This window comes from Monopterus albus, unplaced genomic scaffold (genome assembly GCF_001952655.1).
Source record: "Monopterus albus unplaced genomic scaffold, M_albus_1.0 scaffold31.1, whole genome shotgun sequence".
Classification (NCBI taxonomy): Eukaryota; Metazoa; Chordata; class Actinopteri; order Synbranchiformes; family Synbranchidae; genus Monopterus; species Monopterus albus.
Genome location: NW_018127911.1, coordinates 5,364,713 through 5,386,702, shown reverse-complemented (window position 1 = coordinate 5,386,702; position 21,990 = coordinate 5,364,713). Strand labels below are relative to the sequence as shown.

General features: G+C 40.1%; 2 protein-coding genes and 1 non-coding gene across 5 annotated transcripts in view; 1 reads left to right on the top strand and 2 right to left on the bottom strand.

The window, feature by feature from the left end:
- The window catches only part of LOC109958283 (non-canonical poly(A) RNA polymerase PAPD7-like), an 11,750-nt gene extending 7,252 nt beyond the window's left edge, over window positions 1-4,498 (bottom strand). Inside the window, exons 1-3 of one of the 2 annotated variants that reach the window (XM_020596815.1) lie at window positions 3,456-4,498; window positions 2,816-2,939; window positions 509-555 (exon numbers count right to left, since the gene is read on the bottom strand). In XM_020596815.1, coding sequence (XP_020452471.1) covers window positions 509-555; window positions 2,816-2,939; window positions 3,456-4,159 — 875 coding nt within the window. In that variant the 5' untranslated portion in view covers window positions 4,160-4,498. The remainder of the gene's footprint in view (window positions 1-508; window positions 556-2,815; window positions 2,940-3,455) is intronic. The other variant, XM_020596814.1, reaches the window with a different exon arrangement.
- An 840-nt stretch (window positions 4,499-5,338) lies between these two features.
- On the bottom strand, window positions 5,339-17,536 carry ice1 (KIAA0947-like (H. sapiens)). Of its 2 annotated transcripts, none has more exons than XM_020596837.1 (20): window positions 17,276-17,536; window positions 17,046-17,104; window positions 13,561-13,672; window positions 13,290-13,366; window positions 13,165-13,202; window positions 12,976-13,058; window positions 12,739-12,815; window positions 12,522-12,559; window positions 12,322-12,404; window positions 12,188-12,224; window positions 11,886-11,942; window positions 11,710-11,805; window positions 11,234-11,580; window positions 8,546-11,050; window positions 7,685-7,853; window positions 7,251-7,411; window positions 6,752-6,942; window positions 6,484-6,584; window positions 6,311-6,409; window positions 5,339-6,029 (listed from the first exon to the last, which is right to left on the bottom strand). In XM_020596837.1, the coding sequence occupies exons 1-20, from the start codon at window positions 17,363-17,365 to the stop codon at window positions 5,848-5,850; spliced, it is 4,602 nt and encodes a 1,533-aa protein (XP_020452493.1). In that variant the 5' UTR covers window positions 17,366-17,536; the 3' UTR covers window positions 5,339-5,847. The 2 variants fall into 2 exon arrangements, with proteins under 2 accessions (XP_020452493.1, XP_020452494.1); XM_020596838.1 differs by having other exon boundaries at window positions 11,725-11,805.
- Window positions 17,537-18,027: 491 nt separating this feature from the next.
- Window positions 18,028-18,099, top strand: trnae-cuc (transfer RNA glutamic acid (anticodon CUC)). The gene has a single exon. It is a non-coding gene; the product is annotated as a tRNA-Glu (tRNA).
- Window positions 18,100-21,990: the final 3,891 nt, after the last annotated feature.

The window sequence follows — 21,990 nt, the reverse complement described above, 5'->3', positions numbered from 1 at the left end:
AATGAATGAATGAATGAATGTTGTTAATCATGGAGTTTAGCTCAAAATAATGAGCAACTATTAAGTGAATACAATGTGATGTTGAAATAGTCATTGTATTAATCAGCTTTCCTACTTCCTCACACCAAAAACTGCTATAATTACTGCTAGTCTGATGAGTTATTTCCAAACAAAGCTGCCACAGCTCTTTATTTATACAGATGTGTTGAAATGTCTTCCCCACAAACACTGTTCAAATCCTTAATCCAGTAATTCACACGCTAACAAGGCCTTGAAAAAAAATGCACTGTGTACACACACAAAATGACAAAAAAGTTAAATCTGAATTTCCATCTCTGACTGTGCTACTGAGCAGCGACTGTGACCACTGCGTTGGCATCGAGCTGCTGAAGCTCGGACTAAAATGATCATAAACGTCCCCTACCAAATATAGTGTTCCCAATTCATTTGCACTGAAGCCCACATAAGGTCAGACTATACAAGTGAAGTAAAAAAAAACAAGTGTTACCTTGTTGGAAGATAAAGACCTGTGCTGAAGCTGCCAAATATCTCCACCTACAGAGCAGAAGACAAATTAATACTGACAGGATGAGGTGAGTTGTAACCATTATCATGTGTCAACTATGTGTAGGTTGTGAGGGGAGTGGGCACTGTGCAGAACGTCTTAGTGTCGCTCACTACTCTGACTTCATTTTACTTTGTATATACTCCTGCTTTAAAAGAAAAACCAAAACAAAACATTGGGCCTGATGTGAGTGGTTGAAGAACACAAACCAGGTCAGGAAAAAATAAAGGTGGGGGGAAAAAAAAAAAAATCATCATTGCCCAATTAACCTTTTACATTAGTTTTGTGACACCACTGTGCTAGCCAAGCCTATGAGGTGTAAAGATATACAATATTTACATAATAAAATTGATATTTGTTCTGTAAAAATGTATGTCAAACTCCAGGCCTCACTTATGACTACAGCATCGTCAAAAAAAGGGTGAGCTTCCTCGCTGGTAATATGCTAATGGCCTGATTAGGCATTAGGACGCCAACAGTATTAGTAACTTGATACATAAATCACCAAATTACAGATAGCTAAGCTACAGGAGAGATAACATGGGGAAAAATATCTAATTTACTGTCATCTCACAGTGAAAATAGACACCGTCAAGGTCAATCATAGTTTGGATGTTTACGTCTTTATAGTAACTTCACAAAAAATTCTTATTGAAGCAGAAGAAGTAGAAGAATAAAATAATAATAATTCACAGTGAGGCCAGGTAGGACGTCTCCTTGGCAGTTCACCGTTTGTCAACTCCAAAAAAATATGAACAACAATAAATTCTATAACGCCGTTATATTAGGATTACATGCAACACAAATACTGATTACATCTGGGTAACTTTGGATGTGGACAAACAAGATAGAGGACGTGCATTAAACCTTCAGACACACTGGCTGCTTAGTATACAAGAGAATATCCCCGATTTACAGGGCACATAACAGATTTGCAAAAGTAACTGAGAAAACAATAATCAATACAAGAAATAAATTGTATTAATATCAAGAAGAGACAATTATAAAACTGGAATTCCTATAAAAACCCTTATGTAATAATGTAAAATGTGCAAACAAATTAGTGGAAGCTGGTTCACTTGTGTAGTGTGTAGAGCGACTCATAAGGGAATAAAAGCTCTGTGGCTTCAGAGTATTTGGACAACTGTCCACATTATTGATCTAGATTTAATCATAAAACAATAAAACTACCACTTCTGCCCATCAGTCTGACTCAGTAACCCAAAACAACAAATGGCATTTTTATAAAATGGGCAAAAACTCTAGTGTGAGTGCTTACTGAAGTCACTGCAGCACCATGAGCGCCGGCACAAGCCAAACCCCGGGTTAATCAGTGTCATGTGGATTGTTTTAAACCAGCGACTGTGTGCATTTTTAAAGCAGAGTTTTTTTGTTTTTTTTTTAAATGAGTGTATACACTACAGTGCCTTTGACACCAGTGGCTCATCTGTTGACAGGGGGGGGGCAACAGAGTGCTGTAGTACCCAGTCCTAAAACCCAGAACCGAGTCAGCATTTTTGCACCTCCGGTTCACTCACCCTGAAGTCAACAGGTTTTTTTTGAATGGGTTTTGGTTAGCGGCTTGAAATAAGATCAGTGATCAACACATAGCCAGTACATTTTCATTTTTTTTCTATGAAATAAAATAGACCAGTAAATACCACACTTGTGATTTTTATGTTCTGAGACGTCTTAAAAAGGTGGCTGCTAACAAGAGGCTAAATGAGACCACAAAGGCTGGCTGGGATTTTATCACCAAGACTCAGCTACTCACTGGTCCACCTTTACAGCCGAGTCATGTTTAAACTCTCGCACTTGCAAACTGTTCTGACTGACTGACACGGCCATGATCACTAGCTCGATCAGGTCACAAAAATGTCTAAACCATCTAGCTTACTGCTGCTCAGAGAACTAGCATTAATAGATGACTTGCAGTACAGAGTTATGGACATGACAGAGTCATCTATGTTTGAAGATGCAAGCATTAACCTAAGCCTTATCCAGCACTGGCAGAGGAGGGTCTGAGTTTGTTACTTGATGTAGGATGATACAAAGAAATGTATAGGGTAAAGAGGTACAGAACAGCATGGCCTCGAGAGCTAAGCATTGTGGTGGACCTCAAATAAAAAAAAACTCTAAATAAAGACAGGGCAGAACCTTGTAAAGTGTACTTTGTAGGCCAGAGTGGAGTACAGTGCCCAGAGCTCCTGTGTCCTCTGTAGCCAAACGGTCTAGCCTAGTGACACTCACCCGTGCTGTGGGCCACAAATCTTTGATGACACTTTCTATTCTGTTCACAACATCTCTTCTCATGGTCTCCTCCTCTGGTCGCGGTGACATGAAGTTAAAAAAGTCCACTATCTCTTCATGAAGACTGCAGGGAAACGAGAGAATTGGGACACTGGGAATATAGACTGATACACAACAAAGAAAACAAGGTGAGCACTGTATGAATATAGACTGCATATCTGGATGTACTATAAAAACAAATAAAATGTCAAGTATAGGGCCTGGGCCTACTGAAAACTATACTAAAGGTAACACACACACACACACACACACACACACAACAAGCATGTAAAAATTAATTTCAGCATTTAATACATCTGTGCTGTTAATGCAGATCTCACTGATAAACATGAATCCAAGCAGAAACATCAGGTAACAACATATTTAGTTCTGATGGACTGTGTTTTAAAGGACCTAAAAATTAGATTCACATTCATACTGAAAAGCACAAGTCTCCATGTTTGTCATTATTACTGTATATTCACCCTTCAAATTCACACACTGCTGTTCCTGTTGGATGAGCTGGAGGAACTTCATTCAGAGCCGACCTCACACTTTTCTATGACTCTAAAAAAAGTAAAACATCTTCGTATCTCCTCACCCATTGATGCCCGAGCTGTAGCGCCTGGTTTTCCACAGGCTACAAGAAGAATGCCCGTGGTGTCCATTGCAGCCGTGGGCCAGCAGCGGGTTGATGCCGTGGAAAGTGTTGGCCCTGTTCAGATGCCTCCTGCGGCCGGGTGTATGCGCCTGATTGTGGCGGTGCTTGTTACCGTGTTGGTTTTTCAGCCCCGCGGGGGAGTGGCCGACGGACTGTAGCATGCTGCAGCGGTACTGCTGAGCACTGGCAGAAGGCGGAGGGGGCTGATGCTGCTGCTGCTGCTGTCTCAGATGCTTCTCGTTCAACTCGTGCTCGCCGTAGTGCAGAAACCGACTGGCCTCTTCTGCAACGTTCAGACTGTCGATCTGCAGACAGGAGCCGGAGGGTGAGGAGCTCATTTCGACCTCCGAGTCCAGAGAGGATGAGGACGGAGACAACGAGCCCTTCCTCCGGACACTTCCCCTCTCTCCGCTGTCCCCCTCCGGCAGTTTCCCAAACACAAGTCCCGGTGACGGCGCTAAATTTGTACAGTCTTCGCCGTTCGAGTCCGTGGAGTTTGCATTTTGCGCTACAAAGCTGTGTTGGTGGTGAAGGTGGTTGTCGATGCCAGATTTTGCTCCCTGAGAGGTTTTCCAAATGTACATCCACACGGAATGGGCAGGTCCCTTCTGCTCCGGCTGGATCCAAGTGGTCCTGGGATCCATTGGACTCGAGGTTACCGAGAAACCCTTCGCGGGGAAATGGCGCGCAATTTTGGCAACCAATCAGGGAAACAGATAAATCCTACTGCGTCGATTTAATTTATCTGAAAGTGCTTCATGTCCCAAAACTAGTTTGCTTTTTCAAGCAGCTTGCCCAACTCCACTCCCCATTCAGCTAGCCAACATGGCGCACCTAGCAGCACGGAACGGCCTGTACGCATGTCTGAGGAATTTAAATCCTTGGACACACCCCTCGGCTCCATGACATGCGTCCATGCGTCAAGCCAACTACATAGATGCATTCATGTCGGGTGGAAAAACGGAAGCAATTAGAACATCTTCCCCTCTTGAAAGATCATATCAAACCAGACCCCAAAGAGAGCATGACTCATGATTCAAGAGGTTTTACACACAGTACAGGTGCATAGGAATTATTTGTGCACAAGCTCTTGGAGTCAGTGGCAAAATAAAGATGGACAACAAAATAGCAATAGAAAGCAGGTCAAAATGAAAATAAAAATAAATAAAACTCACAAACTTTCCAAAAAACATGGTGTTGGGGTGGCGGGGTGTATTTCCTTTGTTGATAATATGGGCATTTCTCTGTTTAAGGATTTATTTCAAACTTCTTTCTAAAACTGGTCTCCTTTTAAGAAGCTATTTATTTATTCTATTTGTTCTACTTATTTCTATTTATTTTCTATTACGTGTGTTTGGTTTATAAAGTTAACATACAGTATTAGCCTTCTTCTTTAAGGTTATATTTCATGAATAATAATAACAATAAAGTTTTTCACTTAGTTTCAAACGTGGTTTGGGCTATTACTTTGATGGCTGGCTCAGGGAATGGTGGATCCATGTATTTTATAGCTTTACATAGATAAGATCAGGTGGGATAATGTCTTATAGTAGCAGTGATTCATCAGGATCATTAGTACATTCGTCATATATTTTTTAAATAACTAAGGTTGTTGTGGCAAATACAGCAGAATGCACAAACAGCTGTTTTACTCACAAATGGCCTGTCTCACACAAAGCTGATATACTGTACGCGAATTGGTCACTGTATACATTTGGAGGGTGGCCTAATTTAACGGTTTTGTAATATATAACCTTGAGAGGAATCGAGCAACGACACATCACAGCAAAACCATCTTATTTTAAAAAATTTAATTAGAAAATCTTAAATAACTTCTGAAACTTTATACCTATTTTTCATTCATACAAACAGTAACCTGATATATAATAACGCCTGATATTTACAAACACTTGAATACATGTACATACTTTACAATATTTAGAGCAATACCTGAGTATAGCAAAAAGGCCTAGAGCTGTGCTGGTAAAATTATTGCAGGGGTGGACAGCTAAAAGAAATTCAGCAAGCCATATTTTACATGCCTTTTTGTAAAAAAAAAAAACTGCTACAAAATCAGAGAACATTAACATTTAAATAACAGTTTTGTTTTGAGTAGAAATGCAAATTAAAAAAAATGTTAAAGAAGTCTGTAACTGTCTTTTATTGTTCACTTACTATGAATCTCCAGCCACCCTGTATTAGAAGAGCACAAAACCTATCAGTGTATGTTCTGTACTCAAATGTTAACAGTTCTATTGTGGGTTGCCAGAAAGAAAATTAAAATGAACTTTGAGGTGCAAGCATGTTTTTGTTTTTGAACGGCTTGTCTATCTCAGCTCTTGACCTGTCTGCAGATAGAGGCTAACTGGTTAATGCAGCTGGTGACAGCAGGAGGGACGTTCTGAGACGTCTCTCCTCTCCACCCTGCGATTGCGTCCAGGGCTTGTTTGGGGTTGCAGGGAGACAGGTCATAGATACAGTAGACAGCTGCTAACTGGACCTCCCATGGCACGCCTGCAGAGGGACGACATGAGGAGATTAGAATTCTTTAAATGGAATCCATCCACTTTCACATCAGGATTTATTTCGGTTTATTTGGCACAATTATGACAAATAAATACAAACAGTAGCATATAAATATGCAAATCTGCTTAAATACATAGGCACACATGCATGAACACATGAAAAAGATCAATAAAAGGCATGAGGGGAAATAAGAAACACTTTCAGCAAAAGTATTAGTTACAGCCCCACGGAATCATTGTGTATTCTCCAAGGTTTCTCATATTTCATACCTTCAGCCTCTCCGTGTCTACCAAATGTGTTGATGATGTTGGCCACAGTTAACACGGAAGAAATGCTCCTCTCTTTGATTCCCATTTGACTGAGGCGTCCTATTTATAAGAAAAAGATGAAATTCTCACTCAGACTGTGGTTAATACCCAAGTAAATAAGTAAAACAACTGACCTATGAGTCGAAGTACAGTGGCGACAGTTATATCAGAGATCGCTGCTTGTTGATCTCTGGGCTGTGTCACCCAAGTGTTCATTAACGGCCACAACTCCTTCCTGTCAATTCAAAAAAAACAAACTGATTAACACAGGTGCATGGGTTGCTTGATTGAAGAACAGATCATCTCTATAACTGAGTTCAACATGATATTTTAAATGTATTTTCTTTAGAAGCAACTCCTAATGAAAGAACCTCAGGAGGTCATAAACACACACACACACACCCCAATATATTTTCATAGGTCCACTTCCATTTCCTGTGGGTACAAAGGAGGTGTAGTGTGAAGACATGCTCCCAAGCCTCAGTCCCTAGGTCGTTCCCATAGCGATTGTGTTTTGTGAAAGACAGTTTTGACCCTGATTGAATATCAGACAGTGTTCTGGAGATCAGCTGGTCTATGTCAAAGGGAGGACACTGCAGAGACACAGGAAAATGAGGTTTTAGAGGGTCCACTCTACTATATTTGGAAAGACACAGAAGGGAAGATGGGGGCACAAAGAGTTGTTGTGATAAAGACAACTGACTCAAAGCTAAGACCACAGAGGAGAGATGACAAGAAATGCAAGAAGAGACTAAGATGGCAAATGACATGCAACAAAGGTGTGTGACTGGACAAACTGAGGACATTAAATTCTGATCATTGGAGCCATGCCAGATAAGCCTGATATCACTTAAATAATATACACAATGCAATAAATGGAGAAGTGCATTCCTAAAAATACCTTCTCCCAACCAAGGAATGCTGAAAGGCAGCTGAGAAGCTCTTGCTGTGCTTTCAGTTTGGTGACAGCATGTATGGCCTGGCACAGAGAACTACCGTGTGAGAGAATACTTGGCCATGTTGTCACCATAAACAAAATCAGCTTAGCAGAATCTGGAAAATCTGCAGTACACGAGACAGAATAAAGAGAAACAAATTGTTTAAAAAAACCATTAATGCGATTAAGCTCAGTTAAGCTTTAAAAAAAAGCTAAGCACACCATAACAACTAATTTCCATTTAACTATCATCTATAAAATATAGCAGGTTTCCTCCAATCTCTATAAAACCCATGTATATTTACTTCTGCCTTTCACTTAGTTGACAGTGTATATATTTTTAAAACATCTGTGTGAGTGCAACAAAAGAGAGTATAAGTATGGAATCAGTTCCCAACCTTCTGCAAGAATGCTGTAAGCTAGGATGTGAGCCTTCTCCCTGTCGCTCTTCTGTCTACAGATCCCTGTGTAGACCCTACAAAGGGCCTGCATATAGTGTCTGCTCAGATCCTTTCCCTCCCTTTTCACTTTGTTCAAGATTGCCAAAATCATATCATCAGCTCTGGCCTGAAGAGAAAAGAGAGAAAATAGAAAATGAATTCATTTCACACGAAAACAACCTGACATTTGAAAACAACACACTTCATCTCACTAGTTAATGGAAGTCCTTTGTCTTTATATGCTTTTACTTGTGACAACCATTTGCTTGCTTTTTTTGAGCCACTGTGGTTACACAGTCACTTGTTACTGCCTTCATGCAAAGACTGCCTATAGATGAGTGGGTTTCTTTTTTCCTCTTATTTAAACTGTAGCAAGTGAACAAAGACAGTATATTCACACTGTCACCACGTACAAATCCTGTCAATAAGAACATATACTTTAGGAAAAGAAACGCTGTAGCACTACAGTCTACTTCTTGTTTACTAGATCCTCTTTCTTATTGCTTTCTAGAGATACTGCCTCTAGTTAATACATGCCATGAACATGTTCTAATAATTCTTACAGCAAGCGAATATAGCATTTACATATGAATCTGGACATTTAGCTGAAAGCCAACTTGTTCTGTCAGTTTTCATACACAGCCTTTAAGTTCCGCCTTTATTATTAGTAAGGCAAAATTACACCAGACTTGTCTGGAGTTCACAGAGATACCTGAAAATACTAGTTTCAATTACTGTACCCCCGCCTGCAGACCCCACCCACGGTAAGAGTGAAAGAGTTACTGTAAATACAGAAGCACCTCAAACTAGCATACTAACCAAGCTGCTTTGGCAAAACTCGGAGATGACCTCCTGCTCCTCTTCTCTCAAGACAGGCTTTTTGGGAAGGTTACCGACATACAGGTGGCTCTGAATCACAGGCAACAGATCAAAGCACTGATTTTCAATCTTCTTCAAAGAACTGATTATAAGATTCTGCTCAGCGGTTTTTCCACCTTCTAGGGATTGAGAGGTTGCCTCATTTTGGAGCTGTTTTTGCCCGGGAGTATGAGGTGAGGTGGTTTCCTCTCCACCGTTTGAGGAGGAAGGTACTTGATTGTGACTGCCAGTAGGAGAGCAGCTATCAAGTTTAACACATTTGGTGTTTTTTGGTTCAGGAAAACTGATGGCTTGTCTTTTTTCTCCTCTGGTCTTGGTGAATGCTGTTGAGGTGGAGTTGATAGTTTTAAAGCCAGATATCTGACTGTCAGCTGTTGTGGGTAATATTCCGTTCTCCGATGAACAAATGCTGAGATTGACATTCCCTCTGAGAATGCTAAGAGTTCGGGCACGGGCTGAGAGCTCTGGATACATGGTGTCAAGAATCCTCATGGAGTTTTCCTGAGATGGAGTGGAGGAAGAAGAAGGGGGAGAATTTAATGCTGTCAAGGGCAGGCGACCTGGGACCGGCACGGCATGCTTTGGAGTGGCAGAGCCAAACTGAAGTGGTGATGAAGGGACACCGTTTGGAGGAAGTGGACTGTTTAGGGATGAAGAACTTGTGTGCTGACCACTGGGTGTCAAATGGGCCTGGACAGGAGTGGTAGGAGAAGCCAATCTATCCATGGGTGAGGGAAAACAGAGTTTTCCAACAGCCTGCATAGGACTAATTGATTTGCCTGTCTTTTGAGGGGTGCTCAGAGGGGTTAGCATAGGCGGAAGTGGCTCACCCATTTCAGCGCGAACTTCTCCTATGCAGTCTGGTGTTTGAACTGTAGTTGGACCTGCCGCTGGGTTGGCTTCTTCCTCTTTGTTCACATGTGGGGTTTGTTTTTCAAGCACGTTTGGACACAAGTCCAAACATTTATTTTGTCCATTTTTGGCAGCACCATTCTGAATTAACAAATTAGTACTACCTTTGTCTACTGGGTTCTGAGGTAAGTCTTCAATGACACTTTCTTCCACTAAATTATGCACAGGCTGTAGAGTTTCTTGCTTTGTTGAAATATGTTCAGCGTTACCATCAACATTCAATGCTCCTGGGTTTGGGTGAGTTTCCAAAGCCTGCAGTTTTACAGTAGCTAACAGGCACGAAGGACTCAACTGCCTGCACAGAAAATGTGGCTTTTCTTTCAAAGTTTCACAGTTAACAGTTATTTCCTGTGGGAAGTCAGAAATGGAAGGCCCATGATCAGTCATTATCTCACTGTTCAAGATCTCCATGTCTGCATCTTTTTTTGAAGGCATTTCAATGTGTGATTGACTAGTTTCCTGCCCAGCAAGGGCTTTATCCACACCTTCCTTCATTAGCAGTGAAGATTTTTGAGGGGATTGAGTTCTAATATCAATATCTGACTCTGAGTGAGAAGCTGTCATATTGACTCTTCCAGTTCCTTGTGCCTCATGACTTTCTTCATCTCTGAGCTTAATGGATGCATCACTTTTGCACACCGTTTCAAAATTTATATTTGAGACACTAGTGATGCAGTCAGAGCTTGATGAACAGGGGGCATCTTCTTCCATTTTTAAGTCCTTGCCAAGAAACCCTGCATCCTCTTGTGGCTTCAAGACCGTATCATCTTGAGTGCCCTGTCCTAAACTTCCAGAAACCTGATGATTCTTTTCAACTTCTGAACCATTTTCTGCATTTGCAACCTCAGTCTCTTTCACGGAGTCAACGAATGATGCAACTAGCTGTACATCTCCAGTTTCTGCAGAGATTACAGAGTTATCACTTTGTCCATGTGACTCTTCAATATAAGGAGCAAGTGTCTTGACACCAGTATCATCACTGGGGCATGCATCTACATCCATCTTTGTTATAATCTCTGGCTGATCTTCCTTTGGCTCTCTTAAAGCATTTTCAGTTTCAGAGATGCTATTGGCATCACCGCTACTGGGATTTACACTGCAGGATAGTGCTTGACTTTCAGCTGTTAATGAAACAATCTCAACCAAATGTGTTACGTCTGACGTAGAAGAAGAAGATAATGATACTAAAGGCACAGTTGCTGGCTCATGCTCAGTTTGCATGTTATTTTGAAGATACATTTCTTCACCATCTGTACTGCTTTTGTTCTTCCCGTCAGCAATGACACTCAGCTCATTTTGTCCCGAGTTTTTGGAGTCAATTTGATAAGAAACATGTTCCACTTCAGTTGTTGTGACCATTGTTAAGTCCACAGTCTCGGCTGCTGGTAGTGCAGAAGATTTTGGACAGTGGCTTGACACAGAGTGTGTAATGAGAAAGGGCTCCACTTGTTGAAGAGGAGCATTTTGATCACAGGGTTTGGAATGGTTTTCCTTTTCAGCATCGTCCGTCTCCATAGATTCCATCTCTGAATACTGAAAGAAACAAGAGGGCCATGATGTCATCTGTGAATGCTCATGAACACATGAATTATTTATTAAAGAAAATCTGCAACATGCATAATATAAATTATAAATATCAACAAGGAAAGCTGTATATCAGCCAGTGATGAAAAACAAAAACCAAATTATTCACATTAACAACAACCAAATTCTCACCAAGTCCGACAGTGGTGATAAGCAGGGAGGCATTGGTTTAAACATTTCCAATATCTCCTTAACATCTACTTCAATAGATAGCTCCTCAGTTTTGTGTGCCTTTGACAAACACTTGCTCTTTCTGGGAGTGTCCGTTTGTTTCTTGGCACTGCTTGACTGCAGAGAGTCTTGGTATCTGATGGCTTTTTCCACACCCGGAGAAGTTTTCAACTGCCTACAAGTGGCCTTTAGCTGCATGGGGGGACTTAGGGATTCACTGATCTTGTGAGAAGCAGACTGGGATATGTTACTCAGAGGACTTTTTTGTGGAGAGGAGGGTAGAACTTGTCCGGAATTAGAGCAGACGTCTAAAATGACAAGAACAAAAGAGATGATTACATGCTTTTCTGCGGTAAAATTGTGATAAGTTTAAACAAAATAAAACTAAAATCAGAAATCACTGGCACTAATTAAAAGTTGCAGCAAAGCTGACTTGCCTAATGATGTCTCACCATGTAAATGAAGCAGAGTTGCTGACTGCTGCTGAGGTTCCACACATGCCCACAAATCCTCGAGTAGCGTCCGGACCTTTTCTAGAAACCAGACATAAATAATTACACACTGCAAAAATAACAACAGTCTTATTTTATTGTTAATGCAGGAGATTACCAACCTTTGTCAATTTTAGGCTCCTCAGGTGCATTTGCCTGAGCTGATGTGCTCCTATATTCTGTTGAGAAGTAATTCGGATATTGTTTGTTTTAATTTAATTTTAAGTCAGAAATGGACTACTGCTGTTAGTGTAAAAAAAAATAAAATAAAAAGGCCAAATTCTTAAAAAAAGGTGTAAAATGTGGTCATTTAGAAGATTATATTTTTGTTTACTGAAAATCAGGCTTCTTGAGACAACAAGATCACAGAAAAATAAGCATCATAGTAACATTGTATTTGTAAATGAAACTGTTCCTTATTTACCTTTACTCCTTTCTCTTTCCAGTTTCATCAGTCTCACCTGCAAAAGAATTGAAATTATATTTAAAGAAATGTCAGTTCAACAGTACAAGAAATATTTTCCCCAAACGTATAATTTATTAAGGTTATTACTGCACCTGGAGATCATCAATATTCCTCTCTAGCAAGATCTTCTCTTTGGTTAGTTGGGATAACTGATGATTCTGTTTGCAAACCAAGTCTGAAATAAGGACAAACCTAAGTATAACTAAGACACCATTGTCGAAGAAACACTAATCACAGACATCCAAGTGAACATATTTTCCTACACTGGCTGAAAGTTATTTTCAATACCAACCTTCGAGCAGTCGGACTTTATTTTCAAGGATGTCCTTTCTGTGGATGAGGAAACATCATGGAACCTTTTAGCATAATTTAGTTTCAGTGATTTTTAAAAATTCTGTCCATAAACAGTCATAATGTAGCAAAAAGGTAATTAAAGTTTCATAACAAATAACACAAAAAAATAAAAGGTGTGTCTCCAATTTATGAAACCATATGTCGTAAGTTCTTACATGCTTGTCATCTTGGAGTTTTCCTCTATAAGTTTTTCAACCTGATCTGCTTGTGTCTGAGTTTTCTTCAATGATGTCTGTAGAGGTTTAAAACAAACGCACACAATTAGTTTTTCCTGAGCTACATTTTAACACATATGTACAGTATAAAACTCCTGAGAACAATAGTCCATTTATTGTCAGTTTTGACTTTCCACTTCAAATGACTTAAGTATACTTAAGCACTTTCTTGCTTACCTGTGCCTTCAGCAAGTCATTTTCTATCACAGCCTTTTCCCTCTTCAACTGTGCATTTTCAAGTGTTTGCTTTTCCACAAGTTCTAAGACAGTTTGATACAAAATTAGGGGTGCATTTGAGAAACTGTATTTTCAGTTACTTTCAAATTAGGTACCTGGTAAAAGTTACAGCGTGTGAATTCAAAGTACCTTTCACATTCTTTAGCTGCTCTTCAAACTTCTTATTTCTGAGAGATGGGAAAAATATTAGTACATGCTTTACCATAAATACCATTATCTACAGTGTTATAATGAAAACTGGTACCATCTCTTACTCTGCCATTGCCTTGCTGTTTTCTTGCTTCAGCTTTTCCATTGCTTCAGACACCTGTCCATAGGCCTCAAGGGCACCCTAAAGCACCAATATTATAGGGTTTGATTGTGTGAAAACAAAAAAAAAGTTTTAAAAATCACGGGAAACTTGTCCAGAGATAGGCTAAATTTGTGCTCTAGTGTGCTGTACTAATTTAAGAGACAATATTAGCACCAAAACTAATGTAATAATAATAATAATACTGAATATAATTGTACAGAGAAAGTATATACCTTCTTCTCCTCCAGTTCTGCTTGCACCAATTCATAGTCTGCAGCCTTTTTCTCCAGAGTAACCAGTCTGATCTGCAGCTCTTCCAGCTGTTGTTGAAGTCGGACTGTGTCACTGCAAAATAATCATAGTAAGGACACAAATGTCTTAATCCACTTGCTGCAACATTACAGAATACAAGCTTGTCTGTGTAGTTTGTGTGCGCAACTCTTCTTCAAACAGCAACTATGTCCTGATCCAGTATCAGTACATTCATATTGCTGGTTGATACTTGGCTTTCAAAGACAGGTTACAGCTGCTTGTAAACTTTAGAGCATCATAATGATCAACACAAACAGCCTAATATACCATAACTACATTTTGTTTCAGCATAATACTATTCATCTATACCAATTCTCAAACCATTTATCAAGGAAACACTGGAATAATTAGATAATTGAGTTTTTTTTTATTAACTTAGCATTATGGAGTCACCCCTTTTTCAAAAGCCAGAGTCAATTTTCTTGGTAAGCCTAAATATTCTCTTTTAGAGATCTCAGTCATTCAGCTAGAAACCATAATGAGTTTTTTCCTCAAATTATTTTTCATCCATCCATCCATCCTTCCATTTTCCTCCGCTTATCCGGGACCGGGTCGCGGGGGCAGCAGACAGTTCAGAGTGCAGAAAGAATCATGGAATCCAACCTGTCGCCCATGGAGGACCTATACACCTCATGTGTCAAGAGAAGGGCAGAGAAGATTTTTGCAGACCCCTCACATACTAACATATCATAGCATAAACTTTAATGCTAAGTATTATCAAAAACACAGGGAATCTGACTCCACCCCAATGACCGCCGATGTGCACAGCAATAAAAACAGAATATATACACACAAGTTAAAAAAAGCAAAACATAGATTAACTGTTCATAAGTATAATGGCACAGAGGAAGAAACTGTCCTTGGGTCTGGTTGTTTAGGTGCACAGTGACCTGTAGCGCCGTCCTGAGGGGAGGAGTTTAAACACTTTGTGTCCAGGGTGTGAGGGGTCTGCAGAAACCCATTCTGTCCTCCTTTTGACCTGTGAGGTGTACAGGTCCTCCATGGAGGGGCAAGCTGGCACCTATGATTCTTCCTGCAGTCCTGACTGTCCACTGGAGTCTCCTGGCTCCTCCTAAAAACTACAATCATTTCCACTGTTTTTAACATGTTCAGCTCCAGATTGTTATATAATAGGTTACAGCATTCACCCCAATACAATAAATTGTAAATATAACCACTGCATACATCAATCTCAAAACTCTTCTACCACAATGTGCATATATCCTGGTGAACTTCTACTGCTGTGTCATTGAAAGCATCCTGACCAGCTGTATCACAGTCTGGTATAGAAACTGCTCTGTCTCCGAGGGAAGGCTCTGCAGCAGGTGGTGAAAACTGCCCAACGCATCACAAAGACCACTTCCAGCCATTGAGGGTGTCCACAGGGAACACTGTCTCTGACCTGCTCGCAGCATTCTCAAGGACTCCTGTCACCCTGCTCACTAACTGTTTGACCTCCTGTCCTCTGGGAGGCGCTTCAGGAGCCTCCGAACCAAAACCAGTAGACTTAGGAACAGCTTCTTCCCCACAGCTGTCTCCTTACTGAACTCTGTCCCCCGTTGACCCCCCACTGCCTTCCTCTATTCCAGACCTGGGCATTTTACAGCCTGCGGGCCGCATCCGGCCTTTGGACCGGCCCGCGTGAGGTCCATCAATCAGAACATGAATGAAAAAATATTTATGCTGTTCATGCTATGCCGCATTTTCAACAAGACATGGACTGGAAAGTATTTGTTTACAGAAGTCAAAGGTAAAGTGGTGTGCTTAGTTTGTGGTACACAGGTCGCTGTGTTCAAGGATTACAATTTGAATCGCCACTACGTGACCAAGCATGAGGAGAAATACAAGAACTTATCAGATGAAGAGCGCGCATGAGAGTCGGATGCTTTGCTAGTGAAACTGCATAACCAACAAAGACTTTTTACAAAACTTTCCACACCCAGAGATGCAGCTTTCAAGACAAGTTATGTCATATCCCACAAAATCGGCAGAAAAAATAAGCCGTTTTCTGACGGAGAGTTTATTAAAGAGTGTTTGTTGGACTCTGCAGCACTAATATGCTCGGAGAAAAAGGGCGCGTATGAGAACGTGCCCCTCTCCTGACGCAGTGTAAGGAGGAGGGTTGAGGACATCGCAGGAAATCTTTGGATCTACCTACATATGTGAACAAACATTTTCAGTGATGAAGTTCAACAAATCCAGATACAGATCCTCTATCAGTGATGATCACCGCTCAGACTGGATTTCTCTCACTGAACAAGTAAAATGAACTGAAAATGCATATCTTTAACATACTGCAAAACACCTTTTCAGTGTTATGTGAAATAGAACTGTGATGTAATGTTTGTTTTTACTGTTTATTACTTCTATTTTGTTGTTTAACCTACACCACAATTTCATATATTTATATATATATTTACAGAATATGCTTATTCTTCTGATCACCAGTAGCAGCTAATCAACACATATAATTTACTGCTTTTTACAATGGGAGATAATAAATATTGAGCAGAATCAAGTTATCTTCAGCCCCCGCGACCCGGTCCCGGATAAGCGGAAGAAAATGGATGGATGGATGGAAGTTATCTTGGTTCGGCCCTCCAACACAGTTCAGGTTTCTCATGTGGCCCTTTGTAAAAATGAATTGCCCACCCCTACTCTATACCACTACACACACCTCACCCCTTCTCATCTCTCCTCCTGAGACTAATGCAATACACTTCTGTTACCTGTAATACTGAAGTGATCTGGTAATTTGCACATACTCACAGAATACTGCTCTACATATGCAGATACTATATATTTATCTTTGCACTATTTACATCAATTGAACTGTTCACTCATGTAACTTATTGTTTATCTTCTTATTCTGCACTGTTTTATTCCATCTCATCCCATTGCACTAGTGTTCTATAAGCTTATCCATTACTTGTAATTTAAATCAGTCTGTTGTATACTGTACATTACCCTACATATCTTACTGTAAATATCAATTGTACATGTCCATTGGTAAATTAGTTCTGACTGTACAGACTGTAGATACTGCACTGCTGTTATTGCACTTGCATAAACTGTATTTCGTTGTCTTGTACTTGTACATGAGTAATGACAATAAAGCTGAATCTAATCAAATATATTACAGTCTCCTTTTCCTGTTCTCTTTCCTATTTAATTGCACATATTTCCTATTTTGAATGCACACATTTTACTTGTTTATTCAAATTGTCTTGTTGCCTTACAAGCCACATTGAGAGCTTCTGTACCGGAGTCAAATTCCTTGTGTGTTTAAATATACTTGGCCAATCCAAGCTGGTTCTCATTCTGAATAGTGAGTGGTGTGATAATTCGAGTATCCAACTGTCTGGCTGTAGTTTCTCCATGTCAATTGTCAGGTGTTAATACTCACTCAGAGACCGTAATTTTCTGCTTCAGTGCCAGAAATGACGACACATATTCGGTCAGACTCTGTAATAACAACCGGGAAGAAACAAGACAAAAACGCACAGGGGAATTCATTATTTTCAACATATTGAACACACGAAACATATTACAACAATCGTAAATTATTTATATTCTGCCTGTTGAAAAAAAAACTTTTAAGTTAGCTGCCTTTTCAGTCAAGAAAGATGATCTTACCTGATGCAAAACAGAACAGTTTTGACAGTTTCCAACCGTCGCGTCTCCGGCGATTACTACCATTTTGGACTGACTATCGCCTGGCATCATCTTAAAACAGCTTTCACCCCAACTCTCACCACCGTTATTATATGATTTCCTATTTGACAACCATTCCTCGGTCAGAGTAATCCCAAACACTTTCAAAACAACTTCATTTTCGTGTCTCCCACGTTGAGCAAGGACCCAAGCCAGGACCCTATTTGGGGAGCTTCGTGAAATGCCGGACAATATAAAATTGCATGTTCTTTGGAATGCTGTTGGCACATTCAAATTCTGACATGTGTTCGATTGAATGTGAGTAAGATATGGTGTTAGGATTTATAGTAGATTTTTTTCGGCTGAAATATGGTGCTTACTGTAGTTCGGATTTTACTTCAGGCACTTAATTTTGGCATACTGGTGCGTTACCGTTATCGATACAAACTGAACGCGTTACAAGGCGTTACTACTGGCCTGTAGGGGTGGTTTGGCCGTCTGGGTTATATTTTTGTGTTTAGTTACTTTATAGCTTACAGTTTGATTGTTTTTGTGTTTTAAATCTTAAAGTCCTAACAACACTTACTTGTGTCTAAGCCTCCTACACCCTGCCCCCCGGCCAGGGTCATGGTTAAAAAAATAAAGCTGATTTATAAGCAAATTCAACAAATCATATTATTAAACCATATTAAACATACATTCATCTACCAGAGCAACAAATCGTAATACCGCCATCCCTGGTGGTCTAGTGGTTAGGATTCGGCGCTCTCACCGCCGCGGCCCGGGTTCGATTCCCGGTCAGGGAATAGTCATTTTTTTATTTTTATTTTTTTAAGGCATGCTTTGATTTTTTTGTTTTATGTCAACTATTGCACTATATTCAAAATGCATAGAATTGTAGAACCGAAAATTGTTCTGTAATAGCATGCATTTCACATTTTTGTGTGCGGTGTGATTAGTAGCCTATATGGTCAATAGACGGCGCTGTTGTATACTGTGTTCCTAATCTTTGTCCCACGCCAAAACATCCAAACATACTCAGACTACATTTTCTCCATCGGAGTAAAATAATTCATTAGTGAGGTAACTGCTTTTTTATTGGTTTAACATTATACATATAAACATACCAGTTAAGAAGGTCAAGAGCCACATTCAAAGCATTTATTTAAAAAAAAATCATTAGCTTTGTATAAATTCTTTGAATATATGATTGCACTGTTTAGTATAATGTCACCTTTGCACTGCAATTGTGTATCATGCCTTAACCATGTTGTCTGAGCTGTATTTGAGAGCAGTTACACTAAGCCATGCACACCCTCAACATTATGGTCTTGTTAAGGAGATTATTGGCTGTCTGAATTTGAAAAGCTTGGAGAGTAACTTTTTTTTATTTTAAAGACTTCAGAATCAGAATCTGCTTTATTGGCCAGATCTGACGGACACACAAGGAATTTGACTGAGGTACAGTACATCGGCTCAATGTGCAAACAGTAAACCAGCATAAGGCTGTATAATATAATCAAATAAGCAGTATTAACAGCAACTTTGACAGCAACAAACAGTGCAAGCAATGCAGAATAAGCAGTATAAACAGACAGTAAACAATGCAGACAACAAGGAATGTTTGTTGAAATGAGATAAATAGGGATAAGGGATAAAGATAGGGTACTTAAAACTAGAGACCTGTATGAGTCTGTATAATCTGTACATGATGGCCTGGGGGAAGAAACTGTCCCTGTGCCTGGTTGTCTTGGTGCACAGCGACCTGTAACGCCGTCCAGAGCCAGAGGGGAGGAGTTCAAACAGGTTGTGTCTAGGGTGTGAGGGGTCTGCAGTGATCCTCTCCGCCCTCCTTTTGACCTGTGCTGTGTACAGGTCCTCCATGGAGGGCAGGCTCACACCAATGATCTTTTCTGCTGTCCTGACTGTTTGCTGAAGTCTGTACTTGTCCTGTTTGGTTGACTTCCCCAATTTGTTGTGCTCCACAATGGTCCTCATTACTGTGGCACCAGGCGGTCTCCAGGCTGGTCATTCCAATAGCCTAGCTGATAGGAAATAATTAAAGGTTGTTGCTGGGATTTCTACAGGGGCAGAAAGATAATAACCCTATAACTTCAGATGAACCTTAGGATGATTGCCTCAACTCTTTCCAAACAAATAAAGTTGCCAGATTTGTCTTGACCACCTTCATTATCTACAGGAAGTCTTTGTCTGATCACTATCTCTATACAATCAGAATGGTTTCATCAAACTAATGATATCAATGTGATTCCAACTGCTAGGGGTAGGTTTTCATGGTCAAAGAATCATATAATCAGCATGGGAATATTGCTTTTAAAAGTAATGCATTGTGGGGACAGTGAGTAATGCATTGAAACTGCATAACTTCAGGATGCAGCAAAAGCACAGATGCAAACTCCAGACTTGTAACATATGGTGTATACCAGTGGATGGTATGTAGGAAAATTGGAGATTGAATACTGTGTGTAATTTTTTCTCTTCTCTTCTCCTCTCATCAAAATTGACTTCTGACTTGACTGGAGAGCAAAGTGGGTGGTGACAGTCCATTCCAAACTCCTTCTGTGTGTGTGGGTGTGTTGGCTTTGTTAAAATGGCATTAATTAAGCCTCTATGGCAAGGTGTTGCCCTCAGGCAACAAACCATTATTTGGGCCCACACATTGCCCCTTTAAATGTTTTTAAAGTAAAACATCACATTAAAAGTCTGATGATAAATCTGTGACCAATCAAATTTGAGGTGGGTGTGGGTTTGACATTTCGTCTGAGGGTGAAACTGTCCTCTTTGGGACCCTAGCTGGCTAGGACACACTGCTAGCAGAAAGTAAGATACAGTTCACTTTTTAACATGTTTAAATTTAAATAACTTTGTATAAGTAATATCTGTGATGTGCATGATGAACATGTGAAAAAGCATATTTGATTGAGTAAAGACACTTTTTGTCTTTATTTATATACTAAAATGAAAGTTTTTCATTCGTTGCCTCAGGGCAACATTGTGCAGTTAGTCCACTTCTGTTTGAACAATAACATACTCATTGATGGACATGTGCAGGGATGCATAGTTATGACCGTAATCAATTTTTTTGCTGTACTATCTACTATTGCTCACAGGAAATGGATGCATGAACATTTTATGGGTGTAAGGAACATGATCCAGCAGTTAGGCTCATTCCTTCCGACAGGGAGCTTGAGGAGAGTGAAAGTGAGGAAGAGTGTACAAACAGAGACAGAAGAAACAAAAAAGAGGAAAGGGCTAAATAATTATCTGTTAATTATCTATAGATAATTACTATAAGACCCTCACAACCCGGGGTTTCATAACCCCAGGTCCTGGGGGGTTTGTTTCCGTAACCGCGCTAACACCACAAGATCCATAAAGTTGAGTAATTCTGACTTTAAAAGCAATATGTTTGTGTGATCTAGATATCTGACTTTGTGAATAATTCTTTTTGTTTTTTTGTTTTTTTCTGGAAAATGACCAGTGAATACAGTGAACCTTTGTAGTTGTTGCCCCAAACCTCTCCACAGTAATTTCAACATGGTAATACAAGTGAACAGTAAAGAATGTGGAGTGATTTGTGATCCAGAAGATGCTTTGCTTTAATTAATACTGAAATGCTTCTTGAAAATTTGTTTTGTACATGTTTTATGTGAGGTTTCTGATTTTATCATCTATTATGACACCAAGAAATTTAATTTCATGATACTATTCTTTATAAAAATAATTTCATCATACATTAAGCACACTCTTAACGTGTTTTTATCTAATCAGCTTTTGATCAATCAGTTCAATCGGTTAATTTAGTATGCCGAACTGCTGCATGATTTAATGTGGGAGGAAACCAGAGCACCTGGAGGAAACCCACAACACCACAGTAGGCAGGTGGCAAGCTCGCAGTCAGGTTAAAGCCAAATCCTTGTGTTTTACTGAAGCTGTGAACATACACTGCTACCCGCTGAGGTGCATTTTTTTTTTACCATGCATGTCACAATGAATGCGTTCTCTGTCAAGTTCTACAATTATGTAGCAAAAGTCCCGAAAGTGTCAAGAGTCCCACGACTCAATGATTTCGGATGAATTTCCACACATTAGTAAAGAACCTGCGAATGGCGCAGCATCTCTTTGGTGTCTCTTTAAAGTGACTTTTGATAGTGGAGGCGAAGTAATTTTCGGTTGCTGTTTCATGCCAATACAGTTGAGACAGCACCAAATCTGCACTGCCAAATTCTTTGCACAGGTCTTCGTACACCTTTTTATTCAGGCCTTTCAATGGTTTTGTAATATACTGGAAATCTTCAGGGTCCATCAGAGCCCAGTGTTAGGGTTAGCCCCCCTCGCCAGGAGGGTGAGGGAGGACTAGGGGTAGGACACAAGATTGCTGACCCAGGTGCTAGTGCAAAACAAAGGTTTAATGGGGGAAAAAGCAAGACAAAGCCAACGTAACAACAAAAACAGGGTCCATAATACTTACAACAAAGGAAAGGTAGTGACAACAATGGAGACCGGGACGAACAGGTAAGCAAACAAACTAACGATGGGAAACCGGGCAAGAATCTAACAGGACAGGTAACAAAGCTGCGGAGACGAAAACGAGACTATATGTGTGTGTGTGTGTGTGTGTGTAGTGGGAATAGCGCATGTAGTGTCTAAGGAGTCAAGACAAAACGCAAGAGTAA